The 20,666-nt window shown below is 51.9% G+C and overlaps 2 protein-coding genes across 2 annotated transcripts; one reads left to right on the plus strand and one right to left on the minus strand.

Annotated features, from left to right (window-relative positions):
* The first annotated feature begins 8,183 nt into the window (after nt 1-8,183).
* On the plus strand, nt 8,184-11,434 carry TMEM101 (transmembrane protein 101). The gene is made up of 4 exons (XM_066263506.1): nt 8,184-8,351; nt 8,642-8,822; nt 9,577-9,723; nt 10,405-11,434. The coding sequence occupies exons 1-4, from the start codon at nt 8,215-8,217 to the stop codon at nt 10,711-10,713; spliced, it is 774 nt and encodes a 257-aa protein (XP_066119603.1). The 5' UTR covers nt 8,184-8,214; the 3' UTR covers nt 10,714-11,434.
* Nucleotides 11,435-13,307: 1,873 nt separating this feature from the next.
* On the minus strand, nt 13,308-18,367 carry NAGS (N-acetylglutamate synthase). The gene is made up of 7 exons (XM_066263505.1): nt 17,147-18,367; nt 16,327-16,601; nt 16,000-16,213; nt 15,607-15,787; nt 14,862-15,033; nt 14,585-14,767; nt 13,308-13,787 (listed from the first exon to the last, which is right to left on the minus strand). Exons 1-7 carry the CDS (start codon nt 17,561-17,563, stop codon nt 13,634-13,636), a joined length of 1,596 nt encoding a protein of 531 aa, XP_066119602.1. The 5' UTR covers nt 17,564-18,367; the 3' UTR covers nt 13,308-13,633.
* Nucleotides 18,368-20,666: the final 2,299 nt, after the last annotated feature.

The following is a 20,666-nucleotide window of genomic DNA, read 5'->3' on the forward strand; positions in this document are numbered from 1 at the left end:
AAAAACCAAGAGTTCTGTTAGGCCTCTTGTCTTGCTCATGAAACACTGAAGAAAAGATGGCAGCTGGGCAGTTGTAGAGTGAACCTGGAATTCAGAGGGGAGGACTAGGCGCTAGCTAGACATTTAGTTGTTACCTTGTTATGAGCTCCATGAAGATGGGATGAGATCCATGGCCATGGTAGATAATTTGACCTCAGATAGGAGGGGGCCCTTCCTTCGTAAAGAGGAAGAAAGGAGAAGACTAGTACAGTTGAAGGTGAGTTTGTAGATTTGGCAGGGTGCTAAGAGTGAGGGAGGAAGTATCCTGTTGGCTCAGTAAACACTAAGGGAAATGCATAAGATTGCGGAGTTCCCTTTTCAGATTTGTATTCTTCCACTGAGGGTGTAGCCAGCCAGGTGCCCATTGTGTGACTTTGTGTTACTTTTGTTGAGTGACTTAGGTGCAGGCACAGAGGTGTATAGTTGAGTACAATCAGGGTGTTCCTCTGATCTGTATAGAGGGAAAAGGGATTTTAGCTGAGGATATTTGGAAGGGAGTATTATAGTGATTGACTTTTCACCCCTGCAGTTGGATACAGTCATCAAATATACTTTGTTGTTTTGGGTTTTTTTTCAGATTAGCCTTTCTGAAAGTGTCTTGCTGTCATCCCCCATGTACAGCCTATAGGAAATACACGCAGCCATGTAAATCAGGAGTCAATATGAACACTACAAAAATGTAGGATGCCTCCAGTGCCAGAGCTGGCTCAGGTGTGGTATTGGAAGCTCAGCACAAATACTGCAGCACTTAGCCATGCCAGTGATTGGAGCTCACATGGAATAGTCCAGCCTCCCAGTTTTGAGGATCTTTAGAGCATTGGCCACAGACTGCCCCTACTTCAGCGCTCTGGTTGATGAGCTTACTGCTTTGAAGAGCAACGTGATAGCTGAGTGCCCTTTTGTCCTCCAAGCAGCTGCTTATTTCTAGAACAGGCTGCATGAGGCTCAGGCCTTCTGTGTGCTAGTCCTTGCCCTTTAGGATGTTTGCTTTTCCTGGCAGCCCTTGGGTGAGGGCACAGGAGATGGCAGACTGGTAGATGTGGTTGGGAGCTGCCTTTCTTCAGTTAAATGGTTTATTTTTAGCCAACGATTCCATTCCTGCCTATTAAGAGCTTTTAAAAATCTTGATTCTGTAATATACTAGTTATCCTTCTCCATGTTGAGTTCCAGTTTTTGGTTGGTTTTTTTTTTGTATTTTTCTGAAGCTGGAAACGGGGAGAGACAGACTCCCGCATGCGCCCGACTGGGATCCACCCGGCACGCCCACCAGGGGCGATGCTCTGCCCACCAGGGGGCGATGCTCTGCCCCTCTGGGGCGTCGGTGACCAGAGCCACTCTAGCGCCTGGGGCAGAGGCCAAGGAGCCATCCCCAGCGCCCGGGCCATCTTTGCTCCAATGGAGCCTTGGCTGCGGGAGGGGAAGAGAGAGACAGAGAGGAAGGGGGTGGGTGTGGAGAAGCAAATGGGCGCTTCTCCTGTGTGCCCTGGCCGGGAATCGAACCCGGGTCCCCCACATGCCAGGCCGACGCTCTACCGCTGAGCCAACTGGCCAGGGCTGTTCCAGTTTTTATAAACTGTCCTCCAAAGGGACATCATGAGAGATTTTAATATAAGATCCAGATGTTTCTCTATGACAGGCATTTAGTGACCCTGTTAAAAAAGGAAATCAAGTTATTTCAGTATCACTTATTTTTAGTGAAGTCACTTGGGCACCTAGTGGTCATGTTTTAGGTAACTTACCAGACATGTTCAGTGAAGCTTTTTTGAATTTTGGAAATTGGAACTTTTGCTGAGCTCAAGACTCTGGAAACCTTCTCTTTGTAATGTTTTCTCAGATTATTGGCAGTAATTCATCTAGTTTTTGTTTTTATTTTTATTTTTCATTTTAGAAAGGAAAGAGAGAGAAGGGGGGAGGAGCAGGAAGCATCAACTCCCATATATGCCTTGACCGGGCAAGCCCAGGGTTTTGAACCGGCGACCTCAGCATTTCCAGGTCGACGCTTTATCCACTGCGCCACCACAGGTCAGGCCTCATCTAGTTTTTTCAGTATAATTTGCTTAAACCAGGTAACTTGAATTCAGAGGGGCAGTCTGATCACCAAAGGCTCAAATACATATTCTCGGTAGGTGGTGGCTCAGCTGCTCTTGCCATTCTGGGGTCAGTCTGTAGACTCTGACATCTTAGAGGGGTGTTTGGCTGGCATGGGAGAAAGCGGGCCAGTCTTTTGGGGCACTGTAGCTAAGGGGTTAGGAGCATGGCTGGATTCAGAAAGGCTGGAGTTGTGTCAGATTTCACCTGTCACTAATTAGCAGTATGATTTGGCAACTTCGCTAGTTTTACCAAGCATCAGTTTCCTCATATGTAAAATGAGTCTCAGTTGAGGATTAAATGAAGCCTTTAATGAGACATTTGGCTCTTAGTAACCATTTTTTCCAGATGCCATTCTTTTAAAAATTTGCTGGGTGAAGCTAATGAGCACACTGGGGAATATAGAGAGAAAGTGACTTGTTTTGCCTCCAGGGCCAGACAAAAGCACTGGGTATGGACACCTGGCCTGGCTGCAGACCCCAGTCTGTTAGAAGGAGGTGCTGGGCACTCTTTGAAAGCCAGAGTGGAGTACTTTGACCTTTGGACTAGAAAGAACAAGAGAGAGCATTCCCTTCTTTTGTGTCTAGACAAGACATAGGTGAATAATAGATGATGGCAGATTTATTAGGCAGGCAGTATAGAATGAAAGAGGACACCTGGCTCCTTCCTGGCTTGAGGGCGGGCTCAGAGGGGAGCAGGAAATAGAGCAGGGTATGGGGTTCCAGAAGGGAGGAAGGGGAGGGGCCTGTTAGAAAAGCAGAGCAGGGTCTTGCTTTCTGGATGTAAGGCCAGAAGGCCTTGGAGATTTCTTCAACTTGTGTCTCATCCCCCTTCTCAGGGCTATGGTTTCATGGAGAGCTCTTTACTGCTTTTGGGTGTGGGGCTCTGGCCAGAGGCCAGGAAGGCAGGTGCGTTCAGCAGGTGGTGTTAGCCTTGGGCTTCTGAGGCTTGAGGCCTTGACCTCGGAGGCTAAATTAGGCCAGGATCTAGTTGGGGCTCTACCCTGCAGGCGTGAGAGGCAACATTTCTCCTGGGGGCATGTGGGAAATAAGGTAGGGTGTGGAGTTAGAGTCAAAAGGAGTCTGGAGGATTAAAAAGGCCCATTTTCCCTGATTGCTCTTCATTCTAGTGGGAATAAGGGAATGAGAGGTGTCGTGAGTGGGGGGTCAGGATGCTGGGGTCTCCAGCTGAAATGACACTTGCCAAAAACCTAGGTAGCAGTTAAAATCATAGGGAATGGAGGGGAGATTCCTTGAGGACTACTTTGGGGGGGGGGTCCAGAAAATGATAAGACCCCTGAATAGTATCTGCTTTTATTTTCTCTCCTAGCTCCCTTGCTTGCCTAGGGTTCGGGGTGGAGGAGTGAGGCACGAAGGTCTGAGCATCCATAAGTACCTGATGCCATCCTCACCCCAAGCCTTCATGAAGCAAGGATGGGGCAGGTGTGGCCAACTCCATCACAGTGGCCATGGCCACAGTAGTGGCATCAGCCTCGCTTGGGAATCTGGCAGCAGCATGCCCAGTACTACGGGCAGTGTGATGGACTGCAGGAGCCTCCACCTGTTCAGCCTCCCTTCCAGGCTTCCTGAGTCTCTGGCTCTTGGAATTGAGGCACAATAATTTCAGCCACCTGCTAGGTGGCTCCTCCAGGGCCTGAGGGGACTGTAGGTACTACTGCTTTCTCACAATGTCCTATGGAATCTGGCTGGTGGAGCACTGGGGGGCCTGGAGCAGCAGGTACCTCAGCTATAACCAGCTGGCTTGCCTGCCCCTGGAATTCTCAGCCATTGCCACCCTGGACCCCTGCAGCCTATGGAGCCTGGGGAACCTGGAACAGCTTGCCCTGAGCCACAGCCAGGCTTGGGACTCTTCTGCCTGCGCTGGCTCTTGCTGTCTGGGCACCAGCTGCATCAAGTTGGGGGTGTGGCTCAGGCCACCATGCCAGGCCCGGAGGACCTCTCTGACTGGGAATGACATCAGCGAGCTGGAGGCTAAGGCCTTTGCAGCTCTTCAGGTGCTGGGCCTCCTCTCATAGCAACAGGCTGTAGCACCTCAAGTTCAAGGTGATGACAGGCATCTGGACAGTGGGTATGCAGCTGTTGCTGGCCAATAACCTAAGTGTGACTGACCTGCAGTGGGCCTTTGGGAAATGGGCCACATCTTGCATGTGGCCCACTTGACTTGTGCTGTACCTGGGAAGCTGAAGGGGGCAGTGCTGAACAGTGGAGGCCCGGCTCTGCCTGGCTAAGAGAGCTACTGTGCTGGGCATCATGGGTACCATGCTGGTCACCATAGCTGTGACTGTGTTCATGGCTTAATGCAAGTGCAAGTGGGGGCCCCAGAGGATCTGGGGAGCAGGGGAGCCCTCTGGAGAGGTAGGGGACGCTGCAGTGGGGAGTTGATGCAGCTGGATTGGGGAGAGCAGATGGAGCTGTGGGAGAGGAAAAGGGATATTCCTTAAGGATTCTTTTATTTTTATTTAAATTTTTTTTTCTGAAGTGAAGAAGCAGGGAGGCAGAGAGACAGACTCTTGCATGCACCCGACCGGGATCCACCCAGCAAGCCCACCAGGGGGCGATGTTCTGCCCATCTGGGGCATTGCTCCACTGCAGCCAGAGCCATTCTAGCGCCTGAGGTGGAGGCAATGGAGCCATCCTCAGCACCCCAACCAACTTTGCTCCCATGGAGCCTTGGCTGTGGGAGGGGAAGAGAAAGAGAAAGGAGAGGGGTAGGGGTGAAGAAGCACATGGGCGCTTCTCCTCTGTGCCCTGGCTGGGAATCAAACCCAGGACTTCTACATGCTGGGCCAACGCTCTACTACTGAGTCAACCTGCTAGGACTTCCTCAAGGATTCTTATGTGCTCAGCTGTCAGCCTAGGCAGGGGTGGGAGGAATGGTGGGTGGTGGGGACAAATGGCTGTGTTCATCTCTCAGCTTTTAGGACCCCCCCTACTCATCTATTTACCTTTTGTGATCTACAATGCCAGTATTTTTCCCAGCCCTAGAAAGAGGGATTTGGCCCCTAGTCCTTAGTACCCCTCTGGGGAAGAGGGCAATAAAACAGGGACTGAACACCAGAAGGAATTGGGATGGGATGGGCATCTAGGAAAACTTTATTACTCCATGTCCCTAGCGCCTGCTCTTGGGGACTTGAGAAGGTGGTTCAAGTTATGGAGGTGGGCTGGGTTAGGGTTATTCCCATTGGCACAATCTGGGCAGGCTCTTTTTTTTTTTTTATATTTCTGAAGCTGGAAACAGGGAGAGACAGTCAGACAGACTCCCGCATGCGCCCGACCGGGATCCACCCGGCACGCCCACCATGGGGCGACGCTCTGCCCACCAGGGGGCGATGCTCTGCCCATCCTGGGCGTCGCCATGTTGCGACCAGAGCCACTCTAGCGCCTGGGGCGGAGGCCACAGAGCCATCCCCAGCGCCCGGGCCATCTTTGCTCCAATGGAGCCTTGGCTGCGGGAGGGGAAGAGAGAGACAGAGAGGAAGGCGCAGCGGAGGGGTGGAGAAGCAAATGGGCGCTTCTCCTGTGTGCCCTGGCCGGGAATCGAACCCGGGTCCTCCGCATGCTAGGCCGACGCTCTACCGCTGAGCCAACCGGCCAGGGCCTGGGCAGGCTCTTAAAACTATTTCCTGACCTGTGGTGGCATAGTGGATAGGGTGTCAACCTGAAACACTAAGGTCACTGGTTTGAAACTCTGAGCTTGCCCAGTTAAGGCACATAGGAGAAGTAACTTGAGTTGATACTTCTCGCTAGCCCCCTCCCTCATAAAATCAATAAATAAAACCCTAAAAAAAAAACACCCCTATTTTATGGACTTACATGGTCCCATTTCTGGTCCTCAACACCATAGCTCCCTCCCAAGGGCTGTGGATCTTGTCCCGTTTGAATCAGGAATGGGTGAGGAGATTGGAATAATAAAGTCAATTGGAAAGTTTGTATTCTGTACTATGTGCTTGTATTGTGGTGATGAAAACCTAGTTTATATAGTTGTCACTTGTGGGCAAGGAAGGTAGGCAAAACGACCTTTAACCCGGGCCTTTTCTCATTCCCTTGGCCTGGAGCTCCTATCTCTTCATTCCCTGTCCCCAGTATACACTTCATTCCCTAGTGGGTTTTTTTGTATGGATATATTCCCCCCTCACATGTTCTTTTTAATATACTTAGATTTTATTCTAGTGACTTGGTAAAAAGATGTGAAAAAGTGTTTTGTTTTCTAGCTTTCACTAGCTGATTGGGAATTTTTAATTTACATTGTCAGAAATGCTGTATAGACACGAGTCCTCTCTTTTCCCAAGGGGACCAGAAACAGACCTTAGTTACATGGCCTAGTGGTCTTCAGTATTAGAAGATAGGTGGGGGCAGCTTTGTGGTGGCAATCCCAGGATGCCCAGAACTTTTGCCCATTTATTTATTCAACAAAGTACTAAGTAAGCAGGATGAGTAGGATATAGTGTCACTTATTCAGCACACATTTCCTGAACACATCCAGTATACTATTCCCTCAGGATATAGTAGTAAACAGAAACCAGACACTGTCCTTGGCCTGGAGTTCACAATGTAGTGTTAATCTAATCAATGACAGGAGAATCACTAGTACTTGCTACTGTGCTAAGTGATTCAAAAGAAGGGTACCTGATGGTTATGAATGGGAGCTGAGAACTAATGAGGCCAAAGGAGAAGTGAGGGAAACTAGTTAGAAACCTGCTGCAGTTAAACCCACAAAAGATGGTAGTTTGGGCTAGAGTTGGGAGTATGGCAGCTGAAGAAAATGGACTGATTTGAGATGCTTCCTATGTCCATAATGTAAAGTTTGGGTTCAGAGCAGTTTTAAAAACCAGAGCCCCCTTTAAAACTAAAATCGCAGATCTTTGCAAAAATCAGGGGAAACTTACATTGGGAAGGGGCCTGACAATTAGAGGAGTTTAAATCACAAGAAGTGTTTATAAAAAGTCTAGTTACAGGCCCAGAGAAATTGCCTTCTGATATGCAGTCTGCTGGGGTCAGCCCCCCATCACCACCATTTCAAGGGCAGTGCAAACTAGTGGGAGGAGGGGGGACTGGCTGGCTTGGGGCCTTGGACCACCTGATCGGCCCGGACCTTTTCCAGAACTAGGAAAAGGCAGTGATGTCAGCTGCCTTTTCCAAGACCCCTGACTAAACTATAAATACCCTACTCCAACCCTCCCGGGGGTTAATACAGCTTGGTCTGATGCGACCGCCCACACCCAGGCTTTTAAAATAAATTTTCCTTTTGGAATACACCAGCCTTGTGTTTTCAGTTCCGCTCTCCCCAGTGCCCACCCATAGACCAGGGAAGGGGCTTAGCACGTCTGCTATCTCATACGGGATAAGGCAGTCCAAACCTGGTGTTCTCTCCAGGTCTGACCTAGTTGGGGGTTTATACCGACCTGCTAGTTGCCAATAGAAGCTGAAAGGAGGCTTTCCCTTTCCCCAGGGGACCAGCCACCTATAGCTTTAACCTAACACATCAGATCTCAGGGAACATAGGAAAGGCAGGCCAAGACCAAACCCCTACGGTGACTCTTAGAACCCCTTACTTTGTACTTAACAGAAGCAGAGGATTTCCTCTGGCTTGAGTATGTACACCATTCATTGAACCCTTACTAGATGCTAGAACCAGCGGCACATTTAAATCTCACAAACCTGAAATAGATGTCATTTCTATTTCACAGATGAATCTTGGGAAGTGTAGCAATATACCTAAAGTTAACAGGTTGGAGTTAGGATTGGAGCCCAGGTCTGTCTGCACTCAAAGACTAATTTTCTTCATTACATCAAATTATGGCTCAGGGTTTCTCATGTCCTGAACCCACTGTTTCCTCCTCTAGTTTTCAGTTTTGCAGCAACAAGGAGAGCCCCTTGAGCCCCCATGGGCAGAGGGAAAGGCTGAACTGTTACTAAAACACCTCCGTAGGTCCAGAACTAGTGAACGAGAACCTTGTTTCCCAGCGGAAGGGGAGGGTGATACCCGCGAGACCGGAAGTTGCGTGTCGCACCTCCGCACCGCCCTCCCTGACCGGATTGAGGCTGCAGCGGACTGCCCTTTCCCAAGATGGCGGCGAAGGTGGGTTCACGACGTTGGATCCTGCAGTTGCTCATGCAGTTGGGGTCGGTGTTGCTCACACGCTGCCCCTTCTGGGGCTGCTTCAGCCAGCTCATGCTGTACGCCGAGAGGGCAGAGGCGCGCCGGTGAGTGGGCCCCCGCGGTGGGAAGGCGGTACGGCGTACCCCAGAAATGGTGGTGCGGTGACGTGGGGAAGAAGTCGGGGCCCCTGGGCTGGGAGGAATTGGGATCTCGGACTTTTTAGGGACTCTGGTCCGGAGCAAGGTGGGCATCGAGCATAATGTGGGGCTCCTGGCTATGAGAGAGGGCTCACTCCCGTTTGGGGGAGAAGTGGAGCTGGCAGGGAACTCAAGGGGTCTCAGGGCTCTCTCCCACCCCTTTCTGACCTCGTTGCTTACCCGCTCCCGGTTTGCAGGAAGCCCGACATCCCAGTACCCTATCTGTACTTCGACATGGGGGCGGCCGTGCTTTGCGCTAGCTTCATGTCTTTTGGAGTGAAGCGGCGCTGGTTCGCGCTAGGGGCCGCACTACAGCTGGCTATTAGCACCTACGCCGCCTACATCGGGGGCTATGTCCACTACGGGGACTGGCTGAAGGTGAGCGCCTTGGCCCTGGGCAGGCCTTTGCTATGGTGATGGGGTGAGCCCAAGGCGTGTGGAGATTATTACGACTGCAAGAATGGGAGGACTTTAGAGACCACACAAGTCTTTTCTTTCAAATTGTGGAAACTGAGGCCCAGAGATGGGAAACAGACTTAACCAATGTCAGCATTACAGGTGGAACCAGAACCCAGGTCACCTGGTGTCCAGAACCCTTTAAACCATTAGTTTAATAATCTCAGACTCAGGGCAAAAGGAACCTTGGTCTAAAGATCTGATTATATGAAATTTAAGCAATCCTAGTACAGCATTTAAGCCTGTAAATGACAGAAACTGTGCCAGGCATTGTGGGCTTGGAGATAGGCTGTTTGCTGGGTAGGGGAGGCAGATGTGTGAGCCACTACAGGACAGTGAGATCAATGGGTTTTTTATGGAACAGATTATACTATGTAGCAGAAAGAAAATTGGGATTCTAGTTTGCAGGCCTAGGCGTGGGAAGGACACAACACTTGGTATCTGGGTTTTGCCACTTACTTTCTGTAGGATCTTGGACAATTTTATTAACTGCTCTGGGCCACTTCTGATAAAAAGAATTATCTATCTCTGCTGTACCTGCCCACCACACTTGGAAATGGTAAGAGGGTTCATCAGATGGAAAGGGATGTATAGAGAGGACAGTTCTGTGCTCTGGGTAGTCAGGAGATATGTGGCAGGTGCAGTTCCTGACTGGGGTCCCCTTGCCTTGGCCTAGGTCCGCATGTACTCACGTACAGTTGCCATCATCGGTGGCTTTCTCGTGCTGGCTAGCGGTGCTGGGGAGCTCTACCGTCGGAAACCCCGCAGTCGTTCCCTCCAGTCTACCGGCCAGGTCTTCCTGGGCATCTACCTCATCTGTGTGGTAGGTTGGGGGGACTGTTGGCTGAAGGTGCTTGATTAGGAATAAACTGTGAGCCCATGTTTGGCAGTACCCAGGGAGGTGGGCAGAAGAAGACCTTGCATGTAGGTTCTGATGGCCTGGCTCTGGTCAGTATTTTTCCAATAGTATTGCCACCTGGGGGATAAAAGGTTGGATTGGCCATTCAAACTCTAGCCTTAGAGCCAGGAGAACAAGATGAATTGTACCTGCCATGGCTCCAGTTCCCAGAGAGGTTCAGGGCCCAGCTGGGGCTCTGCCACTTAGAACTGATGAAGGCTGCCTAGGGTAGCAGTTATGGTCCTCCCTGGTGTCCTTACTGGAGGCCAGTGTGGATGGGGATGTAAACAGGGCCCAGTCTCCTTGGCTTCATCTTAGTTACTGGGCACCATATTCCATGTACAGAACTCTGGATTTAGAGGTGAGAGCCCAGTCTGGTTATCAAGCCATACCTCCTATCTTCTGAGCTCCCAGAGCGTATATAGATATAGGCCCTAATTTCATAGAGCTCCCTAGTGTGAGGGGAAGATGCAAGCCCTACTTTCAGAGAACCCCAAGTCTGAGAGAGAAGTCAGAAGCTCACCTTGCAGAGGATGACTTACGGGTGCCATCTCAGACGTAGTCTTCCGACAAGTCCCGTAACCTAAGAAGATGGTGTGTCTCTAGGCCTACTCACTGCAGCACAGCAAGGAGGACCGGCTTGCGTATATGAACCGTCTCCCAGGGGAGGAGCTCATGATCCAGTTGTTCTTCGTGCTGTATGGCATCCTGGCCCTGGCCTTCCTGTCTGGCTACTACGTGACCCTGGCCGCTCAGATCCTGGCTGTACTGCTGCCCCCGGTCATGCTGCTCATTGATGGCAATGTTGCCTACTGGCACAACACACGGCGCGTTGAGTTCTGGAACCAGATGAAGCTCCTTGGAGAGAGTGTGGGCATCTTTGGGGCCACTGTCATCCTGGCCACTGATGGCTGAGTTGCACAGGGATAAGTCGAAATGGGTGCAGGGAACCACTGAGGGCCACTCTACCTTCCTCATTGCTGGCCCATTCATGTTTATGCTTTTCCATCAGTTTGTTTGATTCTTTGCTCTGTGTGTATGTGTATGTGTTGTTGGTAAGAGGCAGGTCTGTTCCCTAATTTCTGGGTTCAGCCCTTGATGGGGGGGAACCCCTAATGATGATGCTTTGTAGGGGTTTTTTTCCTGTTAGGAGGAGAGCTGAGCCGAGCTGCTCCCCTGGGTCTCATGTCCCAGAGAAGAGAGTAAGGCAGAGCTAGGGTAGGAAGGAGTACTGAGAGTGGGAGACCGAGGAAGTAAGACTAAGAATCAGAAATGAGCAAAAGTGAAAAATTCCTTCTGAACCTGGCAGATGCAGCTAGGCTTTGCATTGCTTTGTGGAGACTGAGTATACGTGTTGACATGTGGATCGGGCCCAGGAGGAGCAGAGGGGCTAGACTCCATAGAAGCCACGTGGATTCTCAGGATATTGCCAGAGGCAGAAATAACTAGCTGTCATAACCTTGAGATCAGAGCAGCCCCCAGTATACTCAGTTGTGAAGGGGCGGGGCAGGCAGTGGCCAGCTTCTTGCCTCCTGCCTTCTGTTCCCAGCTCCATGGTTGTCCTGGTGGTGGTGGTGAGTGCCCTCCCAAACACCAGACCACACAGTCCTCCAAAAATAAACATTTTATATAGACATTTGGCTTTGCTTCTTTTGTTCTTCCCACAGGGCACTTTGCCATTGGCTGTGATTGATCTGGGGTTTCTTGAAAGACCTTATCCAGTTAGCCCCATCTTGGTCCTCCCGTGATCTTTTTCCTATTGAGAGTTCCCACAGTCCTTTGGCTCTCTTCAAGGATCTCCTAATCCTCCCTGTAGTATATTCTTTTGACTTCTCAACTCAACCCCTCTTGTAGCTTATTTTTCCTCCTCATTTGGTGTCAGCTGTTTTTGAAGAGATCCTTGGTGAGGGGCAACTAGAGGAAGGGAACATTAAGTGTCCACAATGAAGCCGAGGATTTTACATTTTGTAGATGAAAAAAAAGGAGAGCCTGACCAGGCGGTGGCGCAGTGGATAGAGCGTCGGACTGGGATGCGGAAGACACAGGTTTGAGACCCTGAGGTCGCCAGCTTGAGCACGGGCTCATCTGATTTGAGCAAAAAGCTCACCAGCTTGAGCCCAAGGTCGCTGGCTCCAGCAAGGGGTTACTCAGTCTGCTGAAGGCCCACGGTCAAGGCACATATGAAAAAGCAACCAATGAACAATTAAGGTGTTGTAATGCGCAACGAAAAACTAATGATTGATGCTTCTCATCTCTCGTTCCTGTCTGTCTGTACCTGTCTATCCCTCTCTGTCTGACTCTCTGTCTCTGTAAAAAGAAAAATAAATAAATAAATAAATTGGGGGGGAAAAAAAAGGAGACTTAGAGAAGGTAAGCATCTTGCATCAAGCATAGGGCAAACCCAGCCACAGAGCTGGATTCCAGGTCAGGTCTGTCTAAAACCCATGCCCAGATGTATACTGATCACCACCCCTCTCCTGAGGGAAGACAGGCTGCTCTTGGGGGTTTGGCTCTCACAGCTCCTGGTATGCTATGGTGGCCTCTTTTTATTTTTTATTTTTTGTATTCTTCTGAAGTTGGAAACAGGAAGGCAGTCAGACAGACTCCCACATGCGCCGGACCAGGATCCACCCGGCATGCCCATCAGGGGGTGATGCTCTGTCCATCTGGGGCGTCGCTCTGTTGCAACCAGAGCCACTCTAGCACCTGAGGCAGAGGCCGTAGAGCCATCCTCAGCGCCTGGGCCCCCTTTGCTCCAATGGAGCCTCGGCTGCAGGAGGGGAAGAGAGAGACAGAGAGGAAGGAGAGGGGGAAGGGTGGAGAAGCAGATGAGCGCTTCTCCTGTGTGCCCTGGCCGGGAATCGAACCTGGGACTCCTGCACTCCAGGCTGACACTCTACCACTGAGCCAACCGGCCAGGGCTATGGTGGTCTCTTAATTGACCCTCTCCTACTTGTCCATGCACCTCCTGGAAGAAAGCCCCAGCAGCTATTATGGTACCTGGCATGTCATAGGAGTCAAAAATGTTCAGGGAAACGTCCAGCTTTGGGATACTCCCTGTCTGCGCCCACAGAGTTGGAGACATAACCTCTAGGGGACTAAGAGGGGAAGACCCAAGTCGGCATGGTTCTGAGTCTGCCTGAAAGGGAGCTGGGGCTACTGTTGGTCTGGTCTGTGGAATGGAGGATGTTTCCTAACCTAGGAATAGGGAGCCCCTCTGGGGACTGCACTGAGGGACATGGTGAGAGCATTCATCCTGGGGTCCTTCCAGCTCATTTAGCTTCTCTATTCTCTAGGAGTCCCCTGGTTCTTCAGCTCTCAAGATCTTGCTCCCAGACAGCCACTGCTCATTTTCTTTCAAGTGTAAGCTGACTCTCAGACAAGTATTTGCATTTTAATCAAGGCCTCCTGAAAAGTTGCAAGACCCAAAGGAATTAAAATAAGTGGTGGACTATCAGACAGATAGGCATATTTTGGGCAACGAGACTCAAAACAGCACAGAGGCCACAGAAATTGACTACGTTTAAGGTTAGCCTTGAGTAGAGCCCTTGAAGGAAAGCCCTCCCCTGCCCCCCCAAATCCCTAGACTGGAAATTGAAGGCCATCTGGTTGTGACTTTGGAACGGGCAGGGATATTAGGTGGACCTTTCTCCTTCCTGTGCTTGTCCTACTTCACCCGCCCACCTCTGGGCAGAGTAGAGTAGGGGCTGCTTCCTCCTCTGCAGATCACTCAGCCAACACACCTGGTCCAGCTTGTGGCCGCCTGAAGTCGCCTCCAGCAGACATGGCTTTTGGTCCACCCTGGCTGTCCCAGCTGCAGTGCTGGTCATGGGGATCAGCTGCCTGGGTCAGAAGCTGGCTTGCAAAAGGAGTCTGGCAGCCCCTTGGCATGATTGACCAGCTCATAGGAGTCTCGGATATCGGCCAGGCCAAACCAGAAGAAGATCCACTGCTTGTTGGAAAAGCTTCCATCACTGTGTTTGAAGTACCTGGTCGGGATGGTGGTGGGAGCTTTAGTGCAAGACCAGTGCTCATTTCTCACTGTTTCATTAATTGAAGACCTCCTACATGCTAGACACCCTGCTAGGACCTGCTGTCTGTTACCTGATTTTATTCTCACAGGAGCAACTAGGAGCCTGGTGGTGGTATGCTTTCACAGAGAAGCAGCTGAGGCTCAGAGAAGTTAGGTGGTTTGCCAAGGTCACACAGCTATGGTTAGAATGAGGGTACCCCCTTGTTCTTTCCACACACTGCCTTGGCAATGCAGCCAGGGAAGGGGTTCCTGTTCACCACTTGGTGGCCACAGAGCAGGTAATGGGTAGTGGGGAGTGAGGGGATAGTTGCTGAAGAAAAGAGAGGAGAGGGGGTTCTGGAGATGAAGTGGGCCTGAGGTCAGAGTGGGCAATGGGGCCTGGAGTAGAGCCTGAACAATCAGGATTTCTTGGGACCCTGGGAGAGTAGGGGCAGGGTGTCATTTGCATCAAGGAATCCACTGTTGCAGGGCTGGGGCAGAGGCGGGGGCGGAGGTGGGGGCGGAGGTGGGGGTGGGGTGGTTGGTGGTGGTAAGTGTTCTGTGTGGTCAACCTCTGAGGAAACCTCAGGCTACGTGTATGGTCCTGGGCAATGTCGGCTACAGTGGGCAGGGCCTTTCCCTGGGGAAGGACAGCTAGTGAAAGAAGATTGCCTAGCCTTCCTGCTGAGCGACCCCCGGGGGTGGGGGTGGGGTGGCCAGGTCTGGAGAGAAGGGGGCGGTGCCCCGCCCAGAGTTGGGAAGGGTAGTACTTACCAGGGATTGATGGGGTTAGTTACTCGGGAGCGCCAGAAAAGCGTATGCAGGTCCCGTCGCAGACACTCCCACAGCATCTGGCCGGAGCCTTGGCCCTGGCGGCTGGAGCTCACCACAAACTTGTCCAGATAAGGGGTGCCCCCCAGTACGGGCTCCGTGGTCAGAATGGCGGCAGCATTGTATCTGGTGAAGAACGGGAGAGGCAGACTCGGACCTCTTGGTCCCAAGCACCCGGCTCTTTCCCTTGATCCCTGCCCTCTGGGGCCGGCAGGCTCACCCCTCAGAGACGTAGACGGAGTGCAGCCGCGGGCGTAGCGAGGTTAAGTAGTCGTCGCGGAGCTTCTTGCCGAAGCTGGTGTTGACAAGATTCACCAGGCGGCCCTTGTCCAGGCTGTCCAGGCTGCACACTCGCAGCATCCGCTCCACGTTCTTGAACAGGGTCCCGGACCCTGAGGGTGGGATGGAGGAAGAGCGGTTAGTTTAGCTCAAAACCTAGGTCCTATCCATTCCTCTGTCTGAGTGGTCTGGTGGGGATTCCAGATAGGGTGGGGCTGGTGGAACAATTACCCTCTTTGAGAGATCTCCAGTGAACTCCTTTCTATGGTATATATAGATTTTGAGTGATGTTTCACTCAGGGTGGATGTATTTCCCAGGCAGTTCGTCCTTGAAGTTCAGCCCACCACGTGTAGTCCCACCTACTTACCCTAGTCCCGCCCCGTACTCCCCAAACCCAGTAGTACTCTCCTACTCTGTTCCATTCCACTTGGTTCCGGCCCCCCAAGCTCTACCCTCAATAGTTCCTCCCACCCCAAGCCACGCCCATCCATCTAGTTCCTCCCACGTCCCAGCCCAGCGTGGTGCACCTTGTTCAGCTCCGCTGGATTCAGCAAGAGCTGGAAGCCTTGGCTGGGGAGTTCCTCTTTGGCCGCCTTACTAGCAGAGGCCACTTCTGCTTACCCCATCCTGCACGCCGTTCTCACTCCTCGAAGCCAGGCCCCACCCGTCCTCTGCCCTTACTTACCCTTGTTGCTGAAGAGCTCGGTGAGCAGTGCACTGGCATTGGTGATGGCCGCTGAGGAGTAGCGAGGCAGGCGGCTGAGCACGTCCACGATGCGCCGAATCTGCTGCCGTTCCTTGGTGCTCACCCACTCCGCATTGGTCACGAGGTCCAGATCAGTGGGCAGGTTCACGTTACTCAGGACCTGCGTCCAGGGCTAGGGGTTGAGCCTCCGGCCTGCCCCACGGACCTCTCCTTGCTGATCCCTTTACCCTTGACTCCTCCCAGAGCCCTCGTCCAGAGAGGGCTCAGATCTGGGCACCCCCACCGGCACTCCATTCCTGACCCACTCGGCTTGAGAGGGGCTCAGCTAGGCCAAGAGTTGTGAGGAGTGAGGCCTGAAAAGAGGGGACACACCTTGTGACTGCTGTCGCGCAGGCCGCCTGTGGTGTTGAGGAAGATGATTTTGATAGGCTGCAGCTCCTTGGCCAGTGCTGCGGTCACCTCCGTAGAGTCCAGGAGCACGGAGCGGCGCGCAGTCGTCTCCCCAATGGGGCACAGGATGGGGATGCTGCCCGACTCCAGGCACCACTGTAGCAGGTCAGTCTCCACGGAGACAATGCCCCCGTAGCTGTGGGCCAGACGTCGTGTTCAAGAGGGCCTCCTTCAGGCCTCCTGGGCTGGGGTAGGGCAGACAGAGTCGCATGATCTGAGTACTTCGAGAGAGGCAGAGCCGGCACTAACCTGGCATGGGGTGCTGGCTCAGCAGCGCCCAGCACCGACCCACCACCAAAAAATGGCACAGCTGTGGCTGCATTGTGCCGCAGTGCGTCCACCAGCACCTTGCAACTCTGGGCAAGCTGTGCCTTGGCCTCCCAGAAGGAAAGACAGCCGGAGGGCGCCGTGGGAGCCGGCAACCCCAGAACCACCAAGGGCTTCATGTCCATGCGATGCAGGAAGGCCAGTGCGAAGGCCAGGCTGGATACACCCTGCTGGCACTTGAGCACCTCCTCCTCCACCTGCGAAGAAGTGGACGTTCAGAAAGTATGCCACTGACTCTGACTCCTGCTGCACCCTCTTTCTCCTACAGCCTGGCCCTCAGGGCCCTCTGGGTGCCCCACCCTGCCTAGTAGCTGTTAGGCCCCATTTCTGGCCCACCTGCTCCGCCCTTTGCCCTGTTGGGTCTTGCTATCCTCTTATCTCACAGTAGTGTTCCTCCCTGCGACCTTGGACTCTAGGACACCTTGGGGGGAGGGGTGACGCAAGTGGCTCCTGTTCAGGCTCCCCACTTGCCATCTGAATCTCTAACTGTGCCCATGGTAAGAGGCCTTCTCCAGCGAATCACACTTGGCGGATTATCGTCCCAGGTTCCACAATCAGGCTGGGTGCCAGACTTTTGCAAGAGCTGTCTTGCCCAGTCCCCGGCACTGGTCCGGGATCCATCGAGCTCTTTGCTGGTTCTGCTGTGCATGCAGTCTGCTGCTGTTCCTGCCTGCCTAGCGACACGTCGCCCTACAATCCCCATACCCTCGCTGTGACATGGCAGACGCCAGGCTCCTCTCACCTCGATGACCGCGAAGGGTTTGTCCGCGGAGTGGTGGTAGGTCTGGAACTGCGTGAGCCAGTGGTGCGCCTCCCCGGGACTGGCTCCGCACTGGTTCAAGAAGGCCTGGATGTCCCGCTGCACCAGCGAACGGCCGCTTGGGGACCCCGAGGGTTCAAGGGGTGCGGGGGGTGGTATCCACGGCGGCTCCTTGGCTTCAGGCGAGTCCGTATCATTCTCGGTACCCACGGCCTCCTCTAGTGCCGGCTGGGCGGGCACCCTGGCGGTGCTGAGTCGGCGCCCCGGGCTGGCGCCCCTCGCTGCGCACCGGCGGGTGCCGCTGCTCAGCTTTCGGGTGCCCCCAGTGCCTCTGGGACTGCGCAGCCTTCCAGCAGCAGCGATGGCATGCACAGCCCAGGCCAGCCGCATCATCGCCATGACAACCAAAATAGCTCGCCCCCCACCCCCCACAAGTAACTTCGGTCCAGAGCTCTGGGATCTGGGGTCCTCTTAACCTGCCGCGAGGAGGGGTTGGACTGGACCTGCCCTGGAGGCTTGCGGCAGGGGGCTCAGAGTCGCCTCTGGTAGCGTTTGAAGAGGGTCAGACCATGGGTCAGTGGGCGGGGCCCACAGGATCCCCCGCCCCTGCTGGGGGGGGGGGTTATGGATTCCATTAGCAAGGGTCACATGGCTGAGATAAAGGGTGATGGCATCTTTAATCTGCTGCCAAGGCCGGTTCCAGGAAGGGCTCAGCGGGCTGGGGGTGACTTTGGTGGCCTGCCGTGTCGACTCTTGAATGATTAAAGGGGAGTCTGACTAAGGCAAGAGGGAGATCAAGTGGCAGTTACTTACCCCCACCCCTGACTGAGGGAGGGTACTGGAAGGAGAGGTAGGGGCTGAGTGAAAGGAGGGTGGAGGAGTGCCAGCCCTCCCAGAGGGAGGGAATGGCTCTGTCCTGTCGTCCGAGATCAAAGAAGATTGGAATCATGAAGTTATTAGTGTTTGCTAACCCCTGGCCACTGAGTACCACCTTGAAGAATTTTGTCATATCTTCAAATCACCCCTTATTAGCATTAAATTTTTTCTTTAAACTTTTTAAACTTAAAATTTATTGACAACATGGATGGACCTTGAGAACATTATATTGAGTGTAAAAAGTAAATCAGAAAAAGCTAAGAACTGTATGATTTCACACATAGGTGGGATATAAAACTGAGATTCATGGACACAGATAAAAGTGAAATGGTTACCAGGGGGAAGGGGATGTGGGGGATGGGGATGGGAGAAGAGATGGGGAAAAGGTGTAAAGGACAAATATAAAATGACAGAAAATGATTTGACTTTGGGTGATGGGCACACAACATAATCAACAGTGCAAATGCTACAGAAATGTTTACCTGAAACCTATGTACTCTTATTGATCAATGTCACTGTGTTTAAATTAATTTTCTAAATAAAATAAATTTTTTAAAATCCATATCAGTACTGTAACTAGAAGGCTAGAAAGAAAGCCTTAAGAATACAGCAAGAGGGGTATACAGCACAATCAAATGTCAAAATAATCTGGAGATGTTTTCTCTCAACATATGTACCCTGATTTATCAATGTCACTGCATTAAATTTAATAAAAAAAAAGAATACCAAAAAAAAAAAAAAAGAATACAGCAAGAGCCTGACCTGTGGTGGCGCAGTGGATAAAGCGTCGACCTGGAAATGCTGAGGTCGCCGGTTCGAAACCCTGGGCTTGCCTGGTCAAGGCACATATGGGAGTTGATGCTTCCAGCTCCTCCCCTCTGTCTCTCCTCTCTCTCTCTCTCTCTCTCTCTCTCTGTCTGTCTCTCAGTCTCTCTCTCTCTCCTCTCTAAAATGAATAATAATAAAAAAAAGAATACAGCAAGAACAAAACAATGCAATTAAATTCCAGCTGGATGGTGTTACCTGCTCTCTTGGTAACACAGAATGGGTATTATTATTAACCCCATTGTACAAAAGAGGAACCTGAGGCACAGAAGAATGTGAGGGCCAAGGTCACTCCACTCATAAGCATTGGAGCTGGTCTTTGAAGCACAGAATTTCTTCAGATCCATGCTCTGTAGCAAGAATTAAAAGGGGTTGCCTTGTCTGGTGGCTCAACAGATAAAGCGTCATTCAGGCACACTGAGGTCATGAGTTTGATTCCTGGTCAGGGCACGTATGAAGCAATGAGCACACAGCTAAACAGAACTAAGTGGAACAAGTTGATGCTTCTCTCTCTCTCTCTCTCTCTCTTTCTCTCTCTCTTCCTCTTTCTTGAGGTAGAATTTTTTTTTTCTTTCAGGGACAGAGAGTCAGAGAGAGGGATAGATAGGGACAGACAGACAGAAACAGAGAGAGATGAGAAGCATCAATCATCAGTTTTTTGTTGAAACACCTTAGTTGTTCATTGATTGCTTTCTCATATGTGCCTTGACTGAGGGCCTTCAGCGGACCGAGTAACTCCCTGCTCAAGCCAGCGACCTTGGGTCCAAGCTGGTGAGCTTTTTGCTTAAGCCAGATGAGCCCACACTCAAGCTGGCGACCTTGGGGTCTCGAACCTGGGTCCTCCGCATCCCAGATCGATGCTCCATCCACTGCGCCACCGCCTGGTCAGGCTCTTCCTCTTTCTTTCTCCCTTCTCTCCCTTCTCCCTTTCTCTCTCTTAAATCAAAGAGCCTGACCAGGCAATGGTGCAGTGGATGAAGTGTCAGACTGGGATACAGAGGACCCAGGTTTGAAACCCCGAGGTTGCCAGTTTGTGCACGGACTCACCAGCTTGAGTGCAGGGTCGCTGGCTTGAGTATGGGATCATAGACAAGACCCCATGGTTGCTGGCTTGAGCCCAAAGGTCTTTGGCTTGAAGCCCAAGGTTGCTGGCTTAAGCCCAAGGTCACTGGTTTGAACAAGGGGTCACTCGCTCTGCTGTAGCTCCCCTGTCAAGGCACATATGAGAAAGCAATCAATGAACAACTAAGGAGCTGCAACAAAGAATCGATGCTTCTCATCTCTCTCCCTTCCTGTCTGTCTATCCCTATCTGTCCCTCTCTCTGTCTTCACACACACACACACACACACACACACACAAAATAATAAAGAATTTAAAAGCATTTTCAAACTTTAAAGAATGTAATTTGTTGTTACTTATTACTGTATCTTTGTGCTGCCTCAAAGCACTTTGTGTACTATCAGTTGTACACATCCTACCCAGGGTACACTCTGACCGATGGAGTCCCACCTCTGTTGTTTTAGAGGAGGAAACAGCAGCTGCAGAGTGGTGCTGTCTTGGCCAAGGTCACACAGCTTTAGTGTCATGGCCAGACGCTAAGCATCCTATGTTCCCACCCCCTGCTCATTCCTTCCTTCTGTACAGGTCTGTGCTGCCTGTGCTAGGAAGCGTGGGGAGCATAGTTCCCTGGGGCTCTGCCTGAATGGGGATCACTGGGCTGGGCTTCTGCTCACCTGAGTATCCCAGAGGATGCTGGGTGGGGACTCTCTACCAACACACACATGCACCCATCCATGCCAT

The sequence above is a fragment of the Saccopteryx bilineata genome, chromosome 2 (assembly GCF_036850765.1).
Source record: "Saccopteryx bilineata isolate mSacBil1 chromosome 2, mSacBil1_pri_phased_curated, whole genome shotgun sequence".
NCBI lineage: Eukaryota > Metazoa > Chordata > Mammalia > Chiroptera > Emballonuridae > Saccopteryx > Saccopteryx bilineata.